This window comes from Convolutriloba macropyga, chromosome 1, assembly GCF_964194025.1.
Source record: "Convolutriloba macropyga chromosome 1, txConMacr16.3, whole genome shotgun sequence".
NCBI classification, from domain to species: Eukaryota; Metazoa; Xenacoelomorpha; order Acoela; family Convolutidae; genus Convolutriloba; species Convolutriloba macropyga.
In genome coordinates this window covers 70501997-70523770 of record NC_134468.1, presented here as the reverse complement: position 1 = coordinate 70523770, position 21774 = coordinate 70501997, and the positions used below count along the sequence as shown (strand labels likewise).

Here is a 21774-nt window from a genome sequence, read left to right as displayed (position 1 = left end):
TATACTAATATCGTCAGCCTGCTTTCGGTTTCGCTTAATTTTCTTATCTCCCGTATTTTTTCTAATCAGGTCCCGCTTATGTTTATGAATCTTCTGTTCAATAGTTTTCTCGCTTATCTTTTTCGGTCGTCTCTACATATACTGCGTTAGATCAGTGTCCCTTTCCGCACGCGTATCGAATTTTGCAATAGCAGAATTTCTAACGCGCACCTCCTGTCTGTTCGGCTCCTTGATTACACTCGTCGTAGGGCTCACTTTACAAACTGTGCTCCCAGGTGCCAATACTTCGTATAAACCATCAAGGTTTTTCTTTTGCCTTTGGTTCTCATGGAGCTTTCTAGCCAGTTTCACTTGGATACTGCGTTCTGAGCAGGGAATTGATCGCAAAATTCCCTCCGATCTAATTGGGCGTTGTTCGCCGTCGTTCCTCTTCTCTTGCTCAACTCTTGCTCGCGAACTCACGGCACAAATGACGCGTTCAATTTCTGTATCCGAACAGAGGGCCGTGTCTGCCCATTGCTCCTCTGACAGATATGATCGATCCGGAATCGTATCTTCGTCTAAATAATTTTTAATTATTGCATTATAATTAAAATTTTTACTTTTAGATTTAGTGGTGATATTCGATATAGGTGTGTTACATTTCCTACCAAAGTGTGCCTCAAATGATGTGGTGTTTATTGTTTTTTATTTTGATATTCTTAGTCGTTGTATTATTGCTTTAAGTGAATTTTCTAAGTTAAATTTTTTATTTAATTGTGATTTCATGCAAGATAATTGTCGTTTTATTGTTTGAATAATACGTTCGACTAATCCAATTGCTCTGTGATTATTTGCTGGTGCATAAATAGGTGTAATAATATTTTCTGTACAGAATGTTTCAAACTTTTTTCCTGTAAAACATCTAGCTTGGTCTAATCTAATAGCTCTAGGTACTCCGTGGTGATATATGTATTTATTTAAGAATTTGATTACATTTTGGCCTGAAGCATTATTTACTGTTTCTGCTATGGGGTATTTTGAATATCTATCTATACTTGTAATAAAATATTGTTCTGTGCCTTTTTCGTTCAAAATTGGTCCGCCAAAGTCTATTTGTATTTCGTCATTTGGTTCAATACATTTTGGTAGAGGTGACCATTTGCGGTGCGAAATCACTGATTTAAGGTTCTTACCAATCTCCGTGCAGGCTTTGCACTCACTGGCTTTTGCCAGTATATCTCTGTGTATGTATGGCCACCAAATGTTTTGTGCGAGAGATAGCATGGCGAAACTCCCGGGATGTGTAGAATGGATATCCTCCAATACTTCATCTTTGATCGACTTTGGAATGGCTATCCGCTCATCCAAACACACACAGCCATGCTTTACACTCAAGTCCTGACAATAGGAAAAGAGATACGGAGTTATCTCTTGCAGCCTGTCTGGGTCATTCCGAATGACACAATCCCTCACCTCCTTGAGGATTGCAGCTTTACCTGTTAAGATGGCTAGGAACTTCTTGCTGAAGACTTTGTTGAGAGTCTCGGTGAACAACATATCATCTGTCTCCTCAATCATGCTGCCAGTAGGTGTTTCAGTGTTTGAGGTAGTAATGGTTCCGGGTGTAGATGGGTTGGTGTCCGAAAACGTCACCCTTGCTTTTGTTGGTGTTGATTTGGATCGTGGAGCTTTGGCCTTCGACATTTTGCTAATATAGTTGACTGATTTATTCGAGTGGATGGATTTATTTTGTTTATTTACTGTGGAGTAATTTGTAGGTTGAATTAGGACAAAAAGCGAGTGATTCTTGTGCAAGTGGTATTTATACTTTGGAATTTTTGCTTTCGTGCTAAATTTACCGTTATTAGGTGGATTATTTGACTTAATACCATTAATGGGCTTTATTGGGGATAATTGTTCAGAGTGTTCACATTCTTTACTGTCTGACATTTGCACCTCTTTTGCAGCAAATTTGTTAATGCAATGCGAATTATTAACTTTACAGTAATTTGGTGCAGATTTTGTAACGTTAAGTGGCATTTGCGATGCAAATGGATGTTTAAAATGCTGATTAATTTTAGAAATAGTAAGTGTTAATTGCGTCGCAAATGGTGCTTTCGGTCGTAAAGGGAGTGATTGTGACTCAAATGCTTTATTGCGGATATTTGAATTATTATTCAGTAATGTAGGTATTTGCGGCAAGAATGGCAGTTTTAACTTGTGTGAAGGCAAATGTAACTTTAATATGCTATTAAATTTTTTAGTTGCGTTTTGTTTGTTTGTAATCAAGTGTTTCTTGGAATCACGGATTTTTGATATTGTTGCTACAACAAAGTGTTCGTCATATGTAGATATCTTTTTAGCTCTCGCATATGGATTCCTTGAGATATGGTCAACGAGACCCATTTTTGCACCTGGCATATGATCGATTGTGAAGTTGTACGGAAGTACTCTGTCTATCCATCGTGATAGTCGGCTGTTATACGATTTGTTTGATCTATGCTCCTTTAGTATGGACAGTAGGGCTCTATGATCTGTCACTACTGTAAAATTTTTACCGTACAAATAGTATTTAAAATAGTCAATTGACCAAACTATTCCCAATAACTCCAATTGATTAACACTGTAGCGTTCCTCTGTTGACTTGAGAAATCTTGACGCTAATGCTATTGCTTTTCAACCGTCTGGTGTATTTTGCTCCAATGCTGCTCCCAATCCGGAGCGGGAGGCATCACATTTGACTCGAACATCAAGTTTTGGGTTATAATGGCTATTTTCTGTGCTATTGGCAATTTTTTCTTTGATCAAATTAAAAAGTTTTGTGTGTTCTGCTGTCCAGATAAACTTTGCTGATTTTTTTAGAAGCGGTCTAAGTGGGTGACATAATTGTGCAAGATGTGGTATGAATTTACCAATATAGTGTACTGACCCGAAGAATGATCTAAGGCGTTTTAGTGTTGTTGGTGGTGGTATTGTTAAAATTGCTGCGGTTTTACTTTCTAGGGGTGAAATTCCAGTTTGTGTAATTTTTTAGCCTAGCCATTCAATTTCGGTTTTTGCGAAATGACATTTCTGAAGATTAATTCTTAGATTATCTTCATCTAGCTTTTTTAAACATTTGAATACATATGCCAAATGGTCTGCTTCGGTGCCGGTACTGACGATTATGATATCGTCCAAAAACAATACGTGTTTTGTAGACCTATAAGTGTATAGTCCATAGCTTTCTGGAATTCTGCCGGCATATCTGTAAGACCACAAAAACCAGTTTAGAATCTATATGTACCAGTAGATTCTCCACAGATGATGTTAAAGTTACAGTGTTTTGCTGTGTCGTGGTGTAATTTTAATTGGCTATATGCATACTTTAAGTCTAATGTGGTGAAATATGCTTGTTGACCGTTTTGTCTGTTGGTAAGGTGCTGTGATATTGTATCAATTAGCATGTCAATATTGGGCATTTGATATTTGTTTTTGTGTATTGCTTTATTTAGTACTTTGGAATCTAATGCGAGTTTTATTGGTTGATCTTTCTTTACTGTGATGACGATCGGGGAGATGAAATGTTCGTCAGAGCAACTAGATAGTTTTTCGATATGACCTTCAGTTTGTAATCTCTCTAATTCCTCCGAAACTCTAGGTTGTAAATTTATCGGAACACGTCGACCTTTTTGATGCTTTGCTGTAAATTTTTGATGAAAATTTAATTTCGCTACATGTGTTTCGGACAATCCAATTCTTGATAATAAATGAGGAACTTGCGTCGCGATTGTCTCTTTAATTTTACATGTAGAAGTATTAACGTTATTAACACATTTACCATGTTCTGGTTGTTGTTGTACCACCGCAAGTCCCAGGGTTGTGAAAAGATCCCTCCCAATTATGTTTTTGTGCCCATCTTCTACGACAGTCAACATTGCTGCTCTATCTTTCCACTGATTGTAGGTTATTGTGGTTTCCAAATGCCCAAGAACTTTTATGGGTTCGTTTGAAAAAGTTTTCAAGTTCCTTCTTTCTTTCGTGTCCGTCCACTAAGCAGACTTTGTGGTTCGGATGATTTGGTCTGCCAAAAATTTCGTTATGATGCTAACTGCACTTCCAGAGTCGATCATTGCGAGTGCTCTAATTTCTCCCAGTTGTATCTCTACATTTAGTGGTTCCAGTTGATGTACCGAATCAGACGAAATCACCGCCACGTAATCATCCGAATCGCTGTCGTAGTTTGAGTCATACACCTGTTCATACAGTTGTTGATAGCTTGTTATGTAATTGACGGATTCTTCATCATCACTCTTTTCGGGAGACTGGTCAATTTGATTGACGTTCGTTTATTGGGCTCTCTGTGTTTGTCCCTGTGATTTTTTCGGTTTGCGGCATTTTCTTGCGAAATGGCCAATAATGCCTTAATTATTGCATGTCTTACCATTCGCGGGACAAATCTGCTTATGGTTATGACTCCAACGAAGGCCACAATTCATACAAGTGCTTGTGTAGTGGTAATTCTGGGGCACAGTTGCGTATCACGTGAAGTCTCGCTTGGTTTGTTGAGCATTCGCGTTGCGATTGCGTATTTGGTTACTGTTGATTGAATTCACAGAGTTTGTGCGCGACATCAAATTCTGGTTTATCTTTTGTTGATTCTGCGCTCCCTTCTCCATTTGTATAGCTATCTCCAATGCTTTGGATGGCTCGACTGTTTCTTTCAACAGTTCTTTTTGAGTCTCATGATCAATCATATTTAATAGGAATGCATCACGAATCAAGGTAGTTTCTTCACTACCTAGGGTACAATTTTCCGCTAGTTCTATGAGACGACCCTAGAAACTTTCCACAGACTCTCCTTTTTGCTGCTTGCAGGAAAAGAAAACAAAACGATCGTAAGTTATGTTACGAACTTTCGTGAAAGAATCCTCCATTGCCTGCCCCAATTCTTTGAAAGGTTGTTTATCGATTTGGAAGTGGTGGTGTTTACTCTTGAAAATTTGTCGTCCCTCCGTTCCAATACTCAAATACATCAAAGATATCGTTTTTTGCTCGCAAATTCCCCACGGCTTATCTCCACACAAAATCCCAATCTCCTCAACCTTTTTACAGCGATTTTGCCAGTTTACCTTCAATTGTTGATTGCGGATTTCCGATCTTGTTCCGTCGCTTGTGTATGATTTTCTACTGGTTCTTCATAGGTTGGTTCAGGCGGGTAAGTTACTGTTGATGGGGGATCGTTTAACAGATTGTCTAATAGGATTCCCTCTTTAGCTAGTAGAGCCAGTTTCCACTGTTGAGTCCATTTGTCCCACGTCAGAGGAGGTGTTGCTGTCGGCTTTTCCCAAAATGCCTCTATGTGAAGTGGTGTCTTCTTAGAGTCCGTTGCTGACTGCGCCATGTTATACTCAATTGCGATGGGTAGATCCAATTGAGTTGCGAATGCTTTATTACAAATTGAAGTGGGCAATTGCGCCGCAAGTGGCAAGCCAATTTCTTATATCTGATTTATTTATATCTAGAATGGTCAATCGCGGTGCGATTGGCACTTGTCGAAATTACTGAGCTTACTTGAAAAGCGTTTTGCAAGATTTAAATTAAACTGAGTTCTAGCGCTGAAAATGGGAGACTGAAATTAAAATGATTACAATCTAACAAATAAGGTTTGTTCAACTCGATCACGAACAAGGAAGTAAATTTTAGATTTGTTTATAGCATGAACAATTGAATTTCCTGCATAGACAGTATGAACAGACATTACATTACTAAAATTGGGATGAAGTAAAGTTAACTGGAATAAGAGTAGCACTTGCCCTTCAAATGGAACTAAATAATGAAATTGAACTAAATACGGACATGGATATGTGAAGGGCATCCATTGCCGTATGACAAACTTTATACAGTTAGTTGCAGAGCTGCTAATTATCTTTTCATATAACATTTATTTTTAAGAGGTAAATTCCTGAGATTAGTTACCAGTTAGGCATTCCCTCTATATTGAGCAAAAAGATGAGTTTTTGAAATATTTAAGTGGGAATAATTTTTTCTCAAGCGATTCTTAGCATGATTGGATGGGAACTGACATGAGATGAGCACAATGATTAACTGAAAGATATTTGTCGAAACTGAACATTGTTGACCACTGAATGCAAATTGAGTATGTGCCTCGGAGTGATCATCATTCATAAGAAAGTTATACATAATAACCTACTGTAGCAGATGAGAAAAAATTTGGGACAAGACAGAGTTTTGACAAAAAAATAGAAGAACCATCAAAAGGGCTTGCCAGTCCTAGTTTAGAAAACTCCTAACAAAAAGCATAATTTTTAACATGAACAAACGGCGTTGCAAAGCCTCAAAAAATGAATAATTATTATTGTATGTCAAGAATATGGAACCTTACTCTGGATATGTTTGATTTAATTGTCGGAAGTTGTTGTTGTTTGGACAAAAAGCCAAAAATCTGCGGTGTTTTCAATATTGTCAGCAATCATAGCATACCGTTGTTTTATTCCATTTGCAAGCGTATGAATTTTCGTTTTAAGAACACAGAAAACGCAAGGAAACTTTTTTATGGTTTTTTGCTTTGAATCACATAGAAAATCCATCAGCATGAAGTATTGAACTGATTCTGTATAAAAAATAAATTTAAGTTTTGTAAAAAAAATTATACGTAAACATTTGTTCAAGTAGTTTTGTTAACGTGAGAAGAAGAAACCCCAAAAAATTTGCGACATGTTTTAAAACCAAGCTCACCGAAGTGTTCCTACGATGTGAAACAGAAACAGAATATAACTGTTATTTATTATCTATAAAACAGACTGCACCGGTGAAGCCAAACATTCCGGAACTTTCTAGAGTTCGAAATTGAGCATACTAAAGATTTCTTAGTTTTTTGTCAATTTTGTTTGATCTTCTGGACTGGACAGTCAAGATATGGACGCACAAAGATATCTATGACCTAGGATGACTTAGAGTAAATTTCGAACACTCCCTGGTAGACTCCTTAGTATTCGTTTTTATCAAATTCGCCGTTATGACATGTTGAGCTGAGGGCTAAGCTGGCATTATTATGCTCTTCATACAGTCCAATTGACTAGGCAAGATTCACATCAAATCATTCTGGAGTACCAAGTGTCTAAGATCTATATGCTTAGAGCAGAACTCGATATAATTTAAATCTGAAGTAATTTAAGGTCACAAGTTGGCAACTCTTTAATTTTGATTTAGTACTGAATAAATTATTTTTCAGAAATTTATCAGTTAAGAGGCATATTCGTGATACATTTGACTAAAAAGTGTACTAATTAGAAAAATATTTACCAAAATTTTTTTATAGCATCAGTTTTGCATTCGCAGCCTAATTTAAAAAGAACTCATAATCGAGACAGAGTAACTCCCTGAAATTTCCCTGAATTAATAATGGAGACTTATTTGGCTCTGAACAATCCTCCCGTGTATGACTTCTTCTTTTTGCACTGATCATTGCTGAATCAGTCTTCATAACTACATAAAAATGGCCTATTTGTGATCTAATTTTATTTCAAATATTCGGTTAGATGAAATTTATTTCTTATTTAACTTTGAAAAATTGACATTTAGTAGCTAGAAATTGCATAGAAATTGTTCATTATGTGAAAACTAGTGTCGCCAACTTTCAGAGACAAATCCATATTTTACTCCTTTAAGCATTTTTCAACGCAATCTGTGTGCCAAGAATATTGATCAAATTTTGTGAAAATGTGTAGAGAAAAATAACCATTGTATGTTTTCTCCGTCATTAAAAAACTATTATACGAACAGAATATGGCGGAAAATGAGTTTGAACAACAGAGCAGGAGTGATAGTGTGTTGGCAATATCAGTTTCAAACGCCAACAAAAAGTACCGGGGTTTAAAACACCCAGTATTGAATGGACTGGACATGACAGTAGAACAGGGTTCAATCTATGGACTGTTGGGACCATCAGGGTGCGGAAAGACAACTCTGCTTAAGTGTATTATAGGTAAAATTTTATAAATTTTTGACCAATCAAGCTCTGACCTGTTTAGCCGATTCCTGGTGATCACGCATCAGGGGGTTTTTTTACACTCGAATAAAATTGTCTGAAAAGTCTTTGTGCACCCGAAAATCTGGACAATAAAATTGCGGTGTCATGGAATCTAAAACCAAGAATCATACGCAATTTAAAGCAACAGAAGTTCAACCATTCGTTGTATGCTTTGTGTTGATTTTTTTGGTATGATTTTTCGGGGTAGTGGGTGTTAAAATGGCTAGTGGGTGTTAAAAAGATATTGGGTACATGCCTCAAGAACTGGCTGTCTACTTCAACTTTCGAATCAACGAATTGTTCTTTTTCTACGGCAAAGTGAACGGAATGACAACTGCAGAAATCTTGAAGCAAACCGAGTTCCTATCCGAGTTGCTTCATTTACCAGAAGGTGAAAGAATCATCGGAACCTTAAGTGGAGGCCAGAAGCGTCTAGTCTCATTTGGAACAGCAATGGTACACGATCCTAAGTTAATGATTCTGGACGAACCAACTGTCGGAGTGGATCCAGTTATCAGTGCCAGTATCTGGCAACATTTGCTATATTTGTCTACCAATAGAGGCACCACTATAATCATCACAACACATTATATTGAAGAGGCGAGACAGGCTAACAGGGTTGGACTCATGCGCGCTAGTAAAATGTTATGTGAGGGAGAGCCAGAAGCTTTGATCAAGGAGAATTCAAAAAATTATCTTGAGGAGGTGTTTCTGGATCTCTGCAGACACGAGACCTCACAGCCTGATTCTTTTGGTAATTTATTAAAGTTTTCCATGCATATTATAATGCAATTTTGGGTAAGTAACATGCTCTTGCGTTTGCATTGTTTTAACCAATAATCTGTACGGCAGGAAAAACGATGCTGGTAATATGCATTAAAACATTAGACATATGTATCAAATATTTAAATCACAGAAAATATATGAAGTAAACGTTAATTTTTTTGAAAACATCACAACAGACACTGATAAATGTTGCAGCAAGTAACTCCTAACTCCTAACATTGAGGAAATCCATTTTTCTGTTTTACAACAGCTTTTATTATCAAAGAGTCTTTTTTGTCGCATTGAGAGTTTACTTTGTATCGGGCGTTGATACGGTAAGTTACAGTAAATAAGCAACAATAGTTTTTAAAAAAATCAAAACAGGAAAAAAATGGTTTGTGATAATTTTTTAAAAAATTTGATGGAAAGCTGCTTTGTGGAGTTATACTATAGTGCAGCAATATCTCTGTAGTAATAAGGTGATATTTTAAAAGAGAAAAATGTAGCAAAATGTTTTGATGGGAATTAGTGTTAAAAATCCTTGATATTCTGCCACTATTAGCGAGCGTCAACTTAATAAAATTCTAAGGCAAGCATTTTTATGATCTATGGGACAATTTTATTTAATCCCAAAATCTCGCTCCTATGAGTTGACTTGAGTTTTTGTTGAATTTACCTCTGTAGAAAATTCTAAAACGCCAGGATGTGAAAAGTGACCATTCATATTTGAATCCGGTATCTGAATGATTTTGACCATTTTGTTCAGTTCTATTCGTTCTTATTGACAGAAAGAAAAATATTCCCAGACGATACTTTTCGACCCGCTCTTTGAACTAGATTTTTGCAGGTCTGAATCAGTTGTAGATGCTGACAACTGCAGATTTTTTATTAGCATTAACGTAATTGCACTGTATAAAAGCATAAAGAAATTATGTGCATGATATAAACAAAACAAATAATTCAACGCAGCTACTGTTATAGGTTATGGATGACTCTACGAAAAAATTTGAGGTGGTTTTATTAGTATGCAGTTATTATTGCTCAATGTATTTTAGGAAATTCTCACCTTATATAAATTTTACACTATTATTTTGACCATTTGCTGTTAATTTTTCGCAAAATTTCACAGGTTCATTTCATATAATAGAAAAAACAAACTCTAATCGAAGGTCCAAACTATTTCTGAACTTTTAGTGTTTGACAAAACTAAATTTTCCACGCTTTTAGCTTTATTTCTCAAAAGTTGTTTTGATAGTATTTGACACAAAAATTCAATTACTTTTAACTTTTTTTCGCCTTGAACTATCGGTTTCATCTCTGTATTTTGCGGCTGTTACGGCTGATCTGTTGATCGTATAAACTTTAATCAAGCAAAGAAATTTTTTAAAGAAAGAGATTGTCAATTAATTTTCCAATTTTCTTTAAAATAGACATAATTGCTTGGCAAAAAATTTCTTAGGCTAATAGATGAATTGAGTGTTTTTACATCCAATTGTTAATTGAATTGAGATCACTTCTCTATAAGTTTTTTTTCTATCCATTTGTATTGGTTTCAAGACATAACAGATACGACAAGGCGGCTCGTTAATGTGCGTTCGCACATGATGTTCCGACCCGAGCTCATCTACATTTTTGACTTCATTGACAACCAAATGAAGAGATAATAAAAACAGATGTTTGAGTTTCAACAAATTGTTACAAAACATATCTACTAATAGAATTACATAATGTCGTGCATTATTCTAGCACCATTGAAATCTGACCTTAAAGAGACTACGAGACAAAAAAAAACTAGAAACCAAAAAAATTAGCAAAAACAAAAATTTCACGGAAAAAACTGAATATCTAAATGCAGTCAGATAAAACTTTAACTACTCAAATTTAAATTCTCCTAAATATACAGCGAATGGAAAGTTTTTTTGATGAGACAATAATACAAGTCAACAAAGAGAACGATCAATGAGGCGAAATTCAAAAACTAATCAATACTTTTTAAACCAAGAAATTTCAAAAGTCTAAAAAATCATTAGCTTTTAACTATATAACCTTTGTTAAATTACTAAAAAGTTATTACAAAAAGAAAAAGATTTGTCTTTGAGTAGAATAAGCCGTAGAAACGAACTAAAGAAAAATTTGAAAAAATTAGAAACTATTTGCGAAAACACAAACTATAGCTACCATTAAAATAATCAGCCATTATCTGAATATTAAGTATTTTCAATTCAATTCTTACTTCTACTAATTCAGCTGCAGGAATTATACTGAGAGATTAAATAAGTTTATTTGGGCCACATTTGTAATCCATTGGGAGCTGTTACTACGCGATTGTTCTGAAAGAAGAAAAGGAACGCTAAAAATGACCACTGAAAAACGATTATAAAAACGCATATTCGACAAACAAAGAATTGGTGACAATTAAAATCAGTAGATGTGTTATTTGTTGATATACCAGAAATGAATGTGACCTCTCATCGATGAAAATAAGTTACAATTTGACAAAAAGAACAACAAAAGCTGAAAAATGTTTGAAAATGTATATCATAAACTTTAAGACTAAAGGTTATAAACTGATTAAATGATCCGGGTAACATCAATAATTCAATCCTCAATTACAATCTTAAGAGTCTTTTCAGCAATTTACGGCTACTTAAAGAACAAAACAGGCAAAAACAGCAATTTCAAGAAAAAAATTCTGCGAGAAATGTGTCGAAGGCATTAAAAAATGAACTATTCACTAAAAAGTATTCCAAATTCAATTAATTTTTTAACAGCAATGGAATTTTTTTTCTTTATAATTTCAAAGAATCAAATGTGAACCAATACATTAGACCCACGAAATTTTTGAGAAAACTCCATTAATTTCATTAGCTTACAACGGAATCCACTAAACAAGCTAAATTATGTTTCCACGGGACAACAAATTTGTTTGCCATTCATATTTTGGCAATAAGGCCTCACAACAAGTTATTGACAATGAAAACAACAACAAAAGCAACAAAGACAGGCAGCAACCAAAAATTCAGTAGAAAAGTGCCAGAAGAAAGTGTCGAAGCAATTTAAATCATAGGTTCTTCTCTGAACGCTTATTTATATGATCCGTTGAACGTCTTCCCTAAACCAATGGGAACTATCAGTATTAGGATGATGTGACAAAAATTCAAAAGGATTCAAAAATGGGAAAGTGTACCCGAAAATTTAAAAAAAGTATGAAAATTAGGGCCATTGAAGTTTTAAATTTAATAGATAAAAGATAAAACTGCTAACCAGAAAATTTCTGGCTGCATTAGAAATAAAAAGGATCCCAAACGTACTGAGACTGACTGACAGTTTACGAAAAAAGTTAAAAGTTTAGAATTGTTTAATGTTCCAAAAAAATTTCGAAAAAGTGTTTTTAAAGTCTTTACAGCCATTAACCTCAAAAGCTTTTAACGGAGGTCAATAACTACGCTCAGAAACAACACGTCGCCAGCAAAAAGACGTTTGTATTTTAGGAAATTCTCACCTTATATAAATTTTACACTATTATTTTGATCATTTGCTGTTAATTTTTCGCAAAATTTCACAGGTTCATTTCATATAATAGAAAAAACAAACTCTAATCGAAGGTCCAAACTATTTCTGAACTTTTAGTGTTTGACAAAACTAAATTTTCCACGCTTTTAGCTTTATTTCTCAAAAGTTGTTTTGATAGTATTTGACACAAAAATTCAATTACTTTTAACTTTTTTTCGCCTTGAACTATCGGTTTCATCTCTGTATTTTGCGGCTGTTACGGCTGATCTGTTGATCGTATAAACTTTAATCAAGCAAAGAAATTTTTTAAAGAAAGAGATTGTCAATTAATTTTCCAATTTTCTTTAAAATAGACATAATTGCTTGGCAAAAAATTTCTTAGGCTAATAGATGAATTGAGTGTTTTTACATCCAATTGTTAATTGAATTGAGATCACTTCTCTATAAGTTTTTTTTCTATCCATTTGTATTGGTTTCAAGACATAACAGATACGACAAGGCGGCTCGTTAATGTGCGTTCGCACATGATGTTCCGACCCGAGCTCATCTACATTTTTGACTTCATTGACAACCAAATGAAGAGATAATAAAAACAGATGTTTGAGTTTCAACAAATTGTTACAAAACATATCTACTAATAGAATTACATAATGTCGTGCATTATTCTAGCACCATTGAAATCTGACCTTAAAGAGACTACGAGACAAAAAAAACTAGAAACCAAAAAAATTAGCAAAAACAAAAATTTCACGGAAAAAACTGAATATCTAAATGCAGTCAGATAAAACTTTAACTACTCAAATTTAAATTCTCCTAAATATACAGCGAATGGAAAGTTTTTTTGATGAGACAATAATACAAGTCAACAAAGAGAACGATCAATGAGGCGAAATTCAAAAACTAATCAATACTTTTTAAACCAAGAAATTTCAAAAGTCTAAAAAATCATTAGCTTTTAACTATATAACCTTTGTTAAATTACTTAAAAGTTATTACAAAAAGAAAAAGATTTGTCTTTGAGTAGAATAAGCCGTAGAAACGAACTAAAGAAAAATTTGAAAAAATTAGAAACTATTTGCCAAAACACAAACTATAGCTACCATTAAAATAATCAGCCATTATCTGAATATTAAGTATTTTCAATTCAATTCTTACTTCTACTAATTCAGCTGCAGGAATTATACTGAGAGATTAAATAAGTTTATTTGGGCCACATTTGTAATCCATTGGGAGCTGTTACTACGCGATTGTTCTGAAAGAAGAAAAGGAACGCTAAAAATGACCACTGAAAAACGATTATAAAAACGCATATTCGACAAACAAAGAATTGGTGACAATTAAAATCAGTAGATGTGTTATTTGTTGATATACCAGAAATGAATGTGACCTCTCATCGATGAAAATAAGTTACAATTTGACAAAAAGAACAACAAAAGCTGAAAAATGTTTGAAAATGTATATCATAAACTTTAAGACTAAAGGTTATAAACTGATTAAATGATCCGGGTAACATCAATAATTCAATCCTCAATTACAATCTTAAGAGTCTTTTCAGCAATTTACGGCTACTTAAAGAACAAAACAGGCAAAAACAGCAATTTCAAGAAAAAAATTCTGCGAGAAATGTGTCGAAGGCATTAAAAAATGAACTATTCACTAAAAAGTATTCCAAATTCAATTAATTTTTTAACAGCAATGGAATTTTTTTTCTTTATAATTTCAAAGAATCAAATGTGAACCAATACATTAGACCCACGAAATTTTTGAGAAAACTCCATTAATTTCATTAGCTTACAACGGAATCCACTAAACAAGCTAAATTATGTTTCCACGGGACAACAAATTTGTTTGCCATTCATATTTTGGCAATAAGGCCTCACAACAAGTTATTGACAATGAAAACAACAACAAAAGCAACAAAGACAGGCAGCAACCAAAAATTCAGTAGAAAAGTGCCAGAAGAAAGTGTCGAAGCAATTTAAATCATAGGTTCTTCTCTGAACGCTTATTTATATGATCCGTTGAACGTCTTCCCTAAACCAATGGGAACTATCAGTATTAGGATGATGTGACAAAAATTCAAAAGGATTCAAAAATGGGAAAGTGTACCCGAAAATTTAAAAAAATGTATGAAAATTAGGGCCATTGAAGTTTTAAATTTAATAGATAAAAGATAAAACTGCTAACCAGAAAATTTCTGGCTGCATTAGAAATAAAAAGGATCCCAAACGTACTGAGACTGACTGACAGTTTACGAAAAAAGTTAAAAGTTTAGAATTGTTTAATGTTCCAAAAAAATTTCGAAAAAGTGTTTTTAAAGTCTTTACAGCCATTAACCTCAAAAGCTTTTAACGGAGGTCAATAACTACGCTCAGAAACAACACGTCGCCAGCAAAAAGACGTTTGTCTTGCATAGATAATCAATAAGAGATCACAATAAGTCTTCAGACTATGAAAACAACAACAAAGACAGGCAACAAACAAAAATCCAGTACAAAAGTGCCAGAAGAAAGTGTTGAAGCAATTTAATTCATAAGTTCTTCTCTGAAAACTTTATATATGATCCAATTAACGTTTAACGTTTTTCTTGAACCAATGGGAACTATCAGTTTTAGGATATTGTGATAAGATTTCAAAAGGATCCAAAAACAAGAAAAAGTACCCGAAAATTTTTTTAAAAAAATATGAAAATTAGTGGCATTGAAGTTTTAAAACTAAAAGGTAGAAGATAAAACCGGCAACCAGATTTTTTTTGCCGGCCCCTGGAATAAAAGAGACCTTGTAAATACTCAGATTGACTGACAGTCCACGGAAAAAAATTCAGGATCGGTTAATGTTCAAAGAAATTTTCGAAAAAGTGTTTTTAAAGTCTTTACAGCCATTAACCTCAAAAACTTTTAACGGAGGTCAATAACTACGCTCAGAAACAAAACGTCGCCAGCGATAAGATGTTTGTTTTGCATAGATAATAAATAAGAGATCACAATAAGTCTTCAGACTATGAAAACAACAACAAAGGTAGGCAACAAACAAAATTTCAGTACAAAAGTGCCAGAAGAAAGTGTTGAAGCAATTTAAATCATAAGTTCTTCTGTGAAATCTTTATTTATGATTGGTTGAACGTCTTTCCTGAACCAATGGGAACTATCAGTTTTAGGATATTGCGATAAGATTTCAAAAGGATCCAAAAACAAGAAAAAGTACCCGAAAAGTTTATTAAAAAATGTGAAAATTAGTGGCATTGAAGTTTTAAAACTAAAAGGTAGAAGATAAAACCGGTAACCAGATTATTTTTGGTAGCACTAGAAATAAAAAGGGATCCTGTTAGTACTCAAACTGACTAACAGTCAACGAAAAAAATTTAGGATCGGTTAATGTTCAAAAATGTTTCCGAAAAACTTTTTTAAAGTCTCAACAGCCATTAAATTCAAAAGCTTTCAACGGAGGTCCGAAACTACGCTCAAAAATAACACAATGACAGGAAAAAGATGTTTGTCATTCATAGGTGATCAATAAGACATCACAACAAGTCTCATGGCTATGAAAACAACAACAAAAACAGGCGAAAACCGAAACTCAGTAGAAAAAGCGAGAAGAAAAGTTCGAAGCCATTTGAAACCATAAGCTCTTCTCTGACAATTTTATGATAATGGAATATGATTTCAAAAGTAACCAATAATACGGAAATATCCAAAAAAAATTTAAAACCTTTGAAATCTTGTGTCATTGAAGTCATATTACTAAAAGTTATGAAGATAAAACCGCCAGCTATATAAAATAATTTGGTTGCAGTAGGACGTCAGGGGTGCTGTCATCAGAGGGACTGACTTACAAATCACGATAATGAGTTTATGATTAGCTGTCCAGTCAAAGCACTAGATATGATCACTTAGATCTCTTTACGGAACATATTGCACTGTTAGTCAATGAGTTTTTGCCATAACTCTAATAAATTAGTAAAAATTCAAAAAGAAACTCAAAATTTCATTTAAAATTACAAAAACTCAGAGTCGAATTTAAAAAAAACTGAGCAATTCCTTGAAAACGATTTTTTTTGTTCATTGGGCTTCATTTGAGTGTAAATCAGGTTTGTCATTAACGGAACTTCGATATGAAAAGTGAATTGTGTCTAGGTGACTTAAAAAAGCAAAAAAAGTGGAAAAGTTTTATTAAAAAAGAGCTCTCAAATAGATTTCGATTTTTTTGACGCTCCCAATGAGACCAGAACTAGTTTTTTTGTTGCCTTTAGTCTATTAGAAACACAAAATTGGTTCTTTTTGGCAAGAAATTCAAGTTTGAACTTCTAATTTTATAGAAAATATTTTAATTTGAAGATAAATCACACTAAAAGTGAACAAATATCCCGTGTTCACACAAAACTTCAATCCTCGATAACTCCTCGAAAAAAACGAAAATCAAAGAAATCTTTTTAATTTTGAATTCTGCGCTGAACCAGCTTTTTAATGATACCACTCACATTTCTCTACGATGAATAGATCGATCGGCCAAAATTGACTGAACAAAAAAAACCCGTTTGAGTATATAGTTCCTCCCCACACAAGTGGGGTCGGAACAATAATTAAAAAAAATCCCAAAATTGTAAAAAAAACATTTATAATTTTGTGTCATTTGAAAGCTTTTTTAAAACTTTGTCACCTGTTGTTTGACTATCCACTGAGATTTCATGATTATATCAGAATAACGGGAAAACAACAAATGGAAATTTACAAAGTTTTCTAATTATTACAAAAATGAGAAACTCTCAGTTTCTCACATCTTTGTGATTATGAGTTTAAGGCAAAACATGCTCCCTGAATTTTACCAATTTTGAAAAAAAAAACAGAAAACAGAAGTTTGACCAACTACCCTTTTAGGAGACGGGCTTTCCTTGAATTGACTTTTTTCAAAAACTGAAGAAAATGGTCAACTTAAACTTTTTTATTATGCGTTATTAGAGTGTGCCGCTACCAACATTGAATTAGAAGTTGATGATAGTGATATTAGTGAGAAAAAGATTCATCATTCAATTTTAACTAATTTTAGGTGGCAGCCAAGGCAGAGATATAAAAGCAGAGCAAAATTCTGAGCCCATCGCTTCCAACGATACGCCAGAATCAAGAAAGGATCACCAAAGTGGAACAAACAAGTCTGTACCGATCAAAAACAACATGTACAGCTGGTGTTCGTTTAACTTTACTCACCTGTACGCTTGCATTTTCAAAGAATTTATCCTCATTCTCAGAGACGCTCCTGCTCTTGCTTTCAACTTTCTTATTCCAGCTTTACAATTGGCTGTATTTCTGGTCGGCATTGGCGGCAACCCATCTAACTTAAACATTGCAATTGTGAATCAAGACTCGGCTCGAGAAGACATTTCGTTAAGCGTCCAATTTTGTGATTATTTGAACAAAAGTAATTGGGGTTCTTTGAAACATTACGGAACATTTGAAGCCGCAAAAAACGCGGCTGATGACGACAAAGTTGAAGCGATTGTTCTTTTTAAGCCCAATTTTACAGATTCTCTGCTTAAGAAATTTCAGAATCCGGACGAGTTAACATTTGCGGAAGCAAATAAGAGCAAAGTTTACGTTGCCCTTGACGACGGTTCACCTATAAACTCTGATCGGATCTGGAACAAAATAAACTCCGCTTATTCAAAGCTTGAAGAAAGTTTGTACGTGCAATTTGTACCAAACAAGGCGTTAGATTCGGATGGAATTGAAAAAACGGATCCACTCTACGAAGATGTGGGTTCTTTTACGGATTACGCAGCGCCTGGAACCATAATGTACTTAATATTTGTTGTTTCGTGCGTATTCTCAAGCACCAGAATTATTGGCGAGCGAAAACTGGGCCTTATAGAGCGTCTGAGTATATCCGGCGTTACCGGATCTGCGCTTATAGTGTCAATGTTGGTGGTTCAAAGTTTTATTCTGTTCATTCAGGTTGGAATCTTCCTTATGACCGGGTTGTTATTATTCGGAACCCCTATAGAGGGCAATTTATGGCTTACGGTCACCTTGGCGTCTGTTCAAGGATTCACCGGTCTAATATTTGGGATCTTTGTGTCCGTGATTTGTGCAGAAGAAGCGGAAGTGTTTCAACTTGTGTATGGACTGGCAACCGTAGTCATGCTTCTAAGCGGCATCCTCTGGCCTCTGGAAGCTCTGCCCCGATTCCTGAAAATTATCAGTTCGGTCTTGCCTTTGGCAATTCCAGCGAGAGCGATGCGATATGTGTTGTTGAGAGGCTGGGATCTTACCTATGGAGTTATTCAGCTAGCGTTTCTTATTAACTTGGGCTATTTCTTTGGGTTGCTGATAATCACCATACTTCTGCAAAAGTATTTACATAGAAAAGGGTGAATTTTTGTGTCATAATTTTCATAATTTGTTTTACAGGGTTAATCACAATATCTTTTTTTAACCAAAACTTCCATTCGAAATTGTTTAACTTGAGTACTCTAAATCTAATAATGGAGCTGTCGACGTAGAATATTTACAAAGGGTCTTAGAAATAAACCACAGCGGAAAAAACCTTAATTTTAGACAGGTGATAAACCTCCACGAAAAAAATTCCTTGTCACATTTGAATTTTCGTCGTGATAATATCTTTCAGTTGAGATCGTTCCATATCAGGGCACATGGGTCACTATGGCTATGGCGTGCGGGGGTTGACCAAACGCGTTGAATGCGCAACTCTTAAACAGTCAAATAGGGATTTGTTCAGGTGGGAGTTTATTCCCGTGGGCGATTATTTCGATGTGGGTTTGTTTCTATGGATGATTACATTTTTTCTTATCTAAAACTTTGGTGTTTTTTTTCGGTGGGATTTTTAAACCGATTTACAAATTGCTTACTCAGCAGAAAGACTTTTTTTTAAAAAAACTGTGATTTGTCGTTAGTGCAAAACTCAATTTAGTATTATGCACATCAAACAGTTTTAAAAGTTTTATATTTACCCGGACTGAACTGCAATCAAGATCAGTACTGCAAGTCAAATTGCAAGTCTTTTCTCAGTACTGATTCAGAGCTATGATCATGTCACCTTTTACACATGTCAGTATAAATGGAGTGTAAATGGACAGTCAAATTGGAGCAATATTCATTTGTCCCATCTTCTGCCTGATTTGAGCCGTTTTGTGCCAAAATGGTGTCAGTTGCGGATTGATGTCTAATAACTGGGCCTAGGGGCAGCAAGGAGACCTTAACTGCAGTGTTTCTCTTTACAATCTTCCCTCGAATAGGAATGTTTGACATGATAGCAATGTTCAACAAATCTGAAAAATCAAGACTTGTCGATTTTCGGCTAAAATTCGGCTCGAAATGGCTGAAAACGGCTGAAAACGACCCAGAAACACCTGAAAGCGGCCCCATATGGCCTCTGGTCGACCTGTGTCACCTTCCCGGGTCGCCTTGGCTCATTTGGTATCAGCTGGTATCAGTTGTCAGGTACACCGAGAAAGTGCATATGAGAAAATGCAAAAATCGTGGCACGTTGCGAGAATTTTTGGAATTCGAAATTTTCACTGGAAATTTTTTGAAAAGTTGGTTTTGACTTGGGAATCAACTTGCAAGTGTAATCCAAGTCTTGGCAAAGACTTTTCAGACTTGCAGACTTGTTTTTAGACGTGCACAGTACTGATATATGCTTGTAGACTTGCAATTTGACGTGCCCAGTACTGATCTTGAATTGCAGCTCAGTCCGGGGATGCTACCAAAATGTGTTACAGAAATTACCCAATGTTTTAAGTTCAATTTGAAAGATATTTTTTCTATCATTTTAAAGTTTTTTAGTCTTGAAAAGACCAGGTAGCAAGTTTTCAAGCTTTACAAACTCTCTGATTGCTCAGATTGTAGTTAAAGTACCATGTTTGGTATCAGATAAAGTGTCGAGATATTGTTTCTGAAGTGTTCGAAATTATCTGGGGAACGTTTTGACGGTTGCTCTATAGTATCTGATTTAAATTATTAGTTGGGTTCAATTTAGAGAGCTCTATTTTTGTTGTGCTGTAATGTAATTAATTTAAGAGAGCAGAGAAGTTTCAAGTTTTCTTTTATTTACATTGAGGCTCTATTAACTCTTTGGAGGGGGCAGTGTTACACTGCAAAGCAGTAATACTATTCAATCGCAACCTCGAAACTGCAATCTTTTCTTTCAAAATTGTTATGGTTGATTGCCGGAGTACTGACAACTTAAAATAAATGCATTGTTCCATTTTGAGGCTATACTGAAATAAAAATGTCTTGTCTGATTCAGTTTCAATCCTAATTTTGTCAGTCTCAATTTTTTAGTTTGCTTTGCTTTACGGTTATATAATGTTTTATATATGGAAAACTCCAGAATCTTTTTCAACGACTAATGAAAGCTTGAAACATTCCAAACAAATTAGATTTTTCAAGCTTTAATATGATTTTTACATACTGAGGAATTTGAAATTCAGCTGGTTCGGTGGCCTTAGCCTCTAAATTCCAACGAGTTTTGAAAATAGTTCCTAAGTATTGTTTTTCTCTAAGTTAGCCCTCTAGGCGATTTTAATTCTCTTAAAGACCTTCTGCTCTTAACTAACTTATAAAGAAAAACGGGCACCATCCTATACTTAGAAAAGCTTAACCTACGCCAGCTAACTTCTATTACTTATGCCTCTGAGAAATTTAAATCAAAAACAAGCCAAAATCTAATAAGGTACTCTCTGTCTTACCAACAGAAAGGAGAGACTTCACTTGCAAAATTAAATTGAAAAGGAGCCCTGAAAATCTACAAAGATCAAGCGCTATATATGCTCCGCAAAAGTAAACAATAGAGATATAATCAAGTCCAAAATCTTTTTTAAAACTAATCTTATGAGAAAAAGTCCCAAAAAATCACATGGTTGAATTAAGGTTATCCCTAATTTGGCAAGTAACTTCTAATTTGAGCTGAGAAACCTTAAGTTTCAATAAAGGTTCTAAATCCGTTCAGCTAAGACAAAATCAGAACTGTCATTACTAATCAAAATCAATATTTGTTCAATAAACCATTTATACAGTTCTAACTTACTTCGCCCTTATTTCATTATAACTTAATTCGAAACTTCTGAAAAAAACCCATGTTAGTACTTTGCTATAATTTCTTAAGTTTTCTACACCACCTTCTCGGATTTAACTATTCTCCTGAATTGTTACACAAGTACAAAGTACAAGAAATAGACATCATCAAAAATTATACACTGCATTTTATTTAGAATCATTGGGAAAACGGTTATTTCGGGAAATTCTCTCCGTGTGTCTGTAATCTTTCCAATGATCAACAATCTACAGAACTCCAAATGTTTCAAGGCATTGCCCAATCGATCTCTCAGACTCTCCTTAAAACCACATTGTTGCTTTGTACTTTTTAATTATACTGAATGATTCAACTCATTGGGTCACAGCTTGCATTTGGGAACTCTCCAAATGCGCCTAAGTGTGCATTGAACCCCCTTTTCAGTGGTGAGTGTCTAT

At 34.6% G+C, this 21774-nt stretch overlaps 1 protein-coding gene across 1 annotated transcript; it reads left to right on the top strand.

The window, feature by feature from the left end:
• Window positions 1-7770: 7770 nt before the first annotated feature.
• LOC142349010 (ABC transporter G family member 23-like) lies at window positions 7771-18657 on the top strand. Its single transcript, XM_075400448.1, has 3 exons — window positions 7771-7969; window positions 8256-8768; window positions 17336-18657. Exons 1-3 carry the CDS (start codon window positions 7771-7773, stop codon window positions 18655-18657), a joined length of 2034 nt encoding a protein of 677 aa, XP_075256563.1.
• The last annotated feature ends 3117 nt before the right edge of the window (window positions 18658-21774 follow it).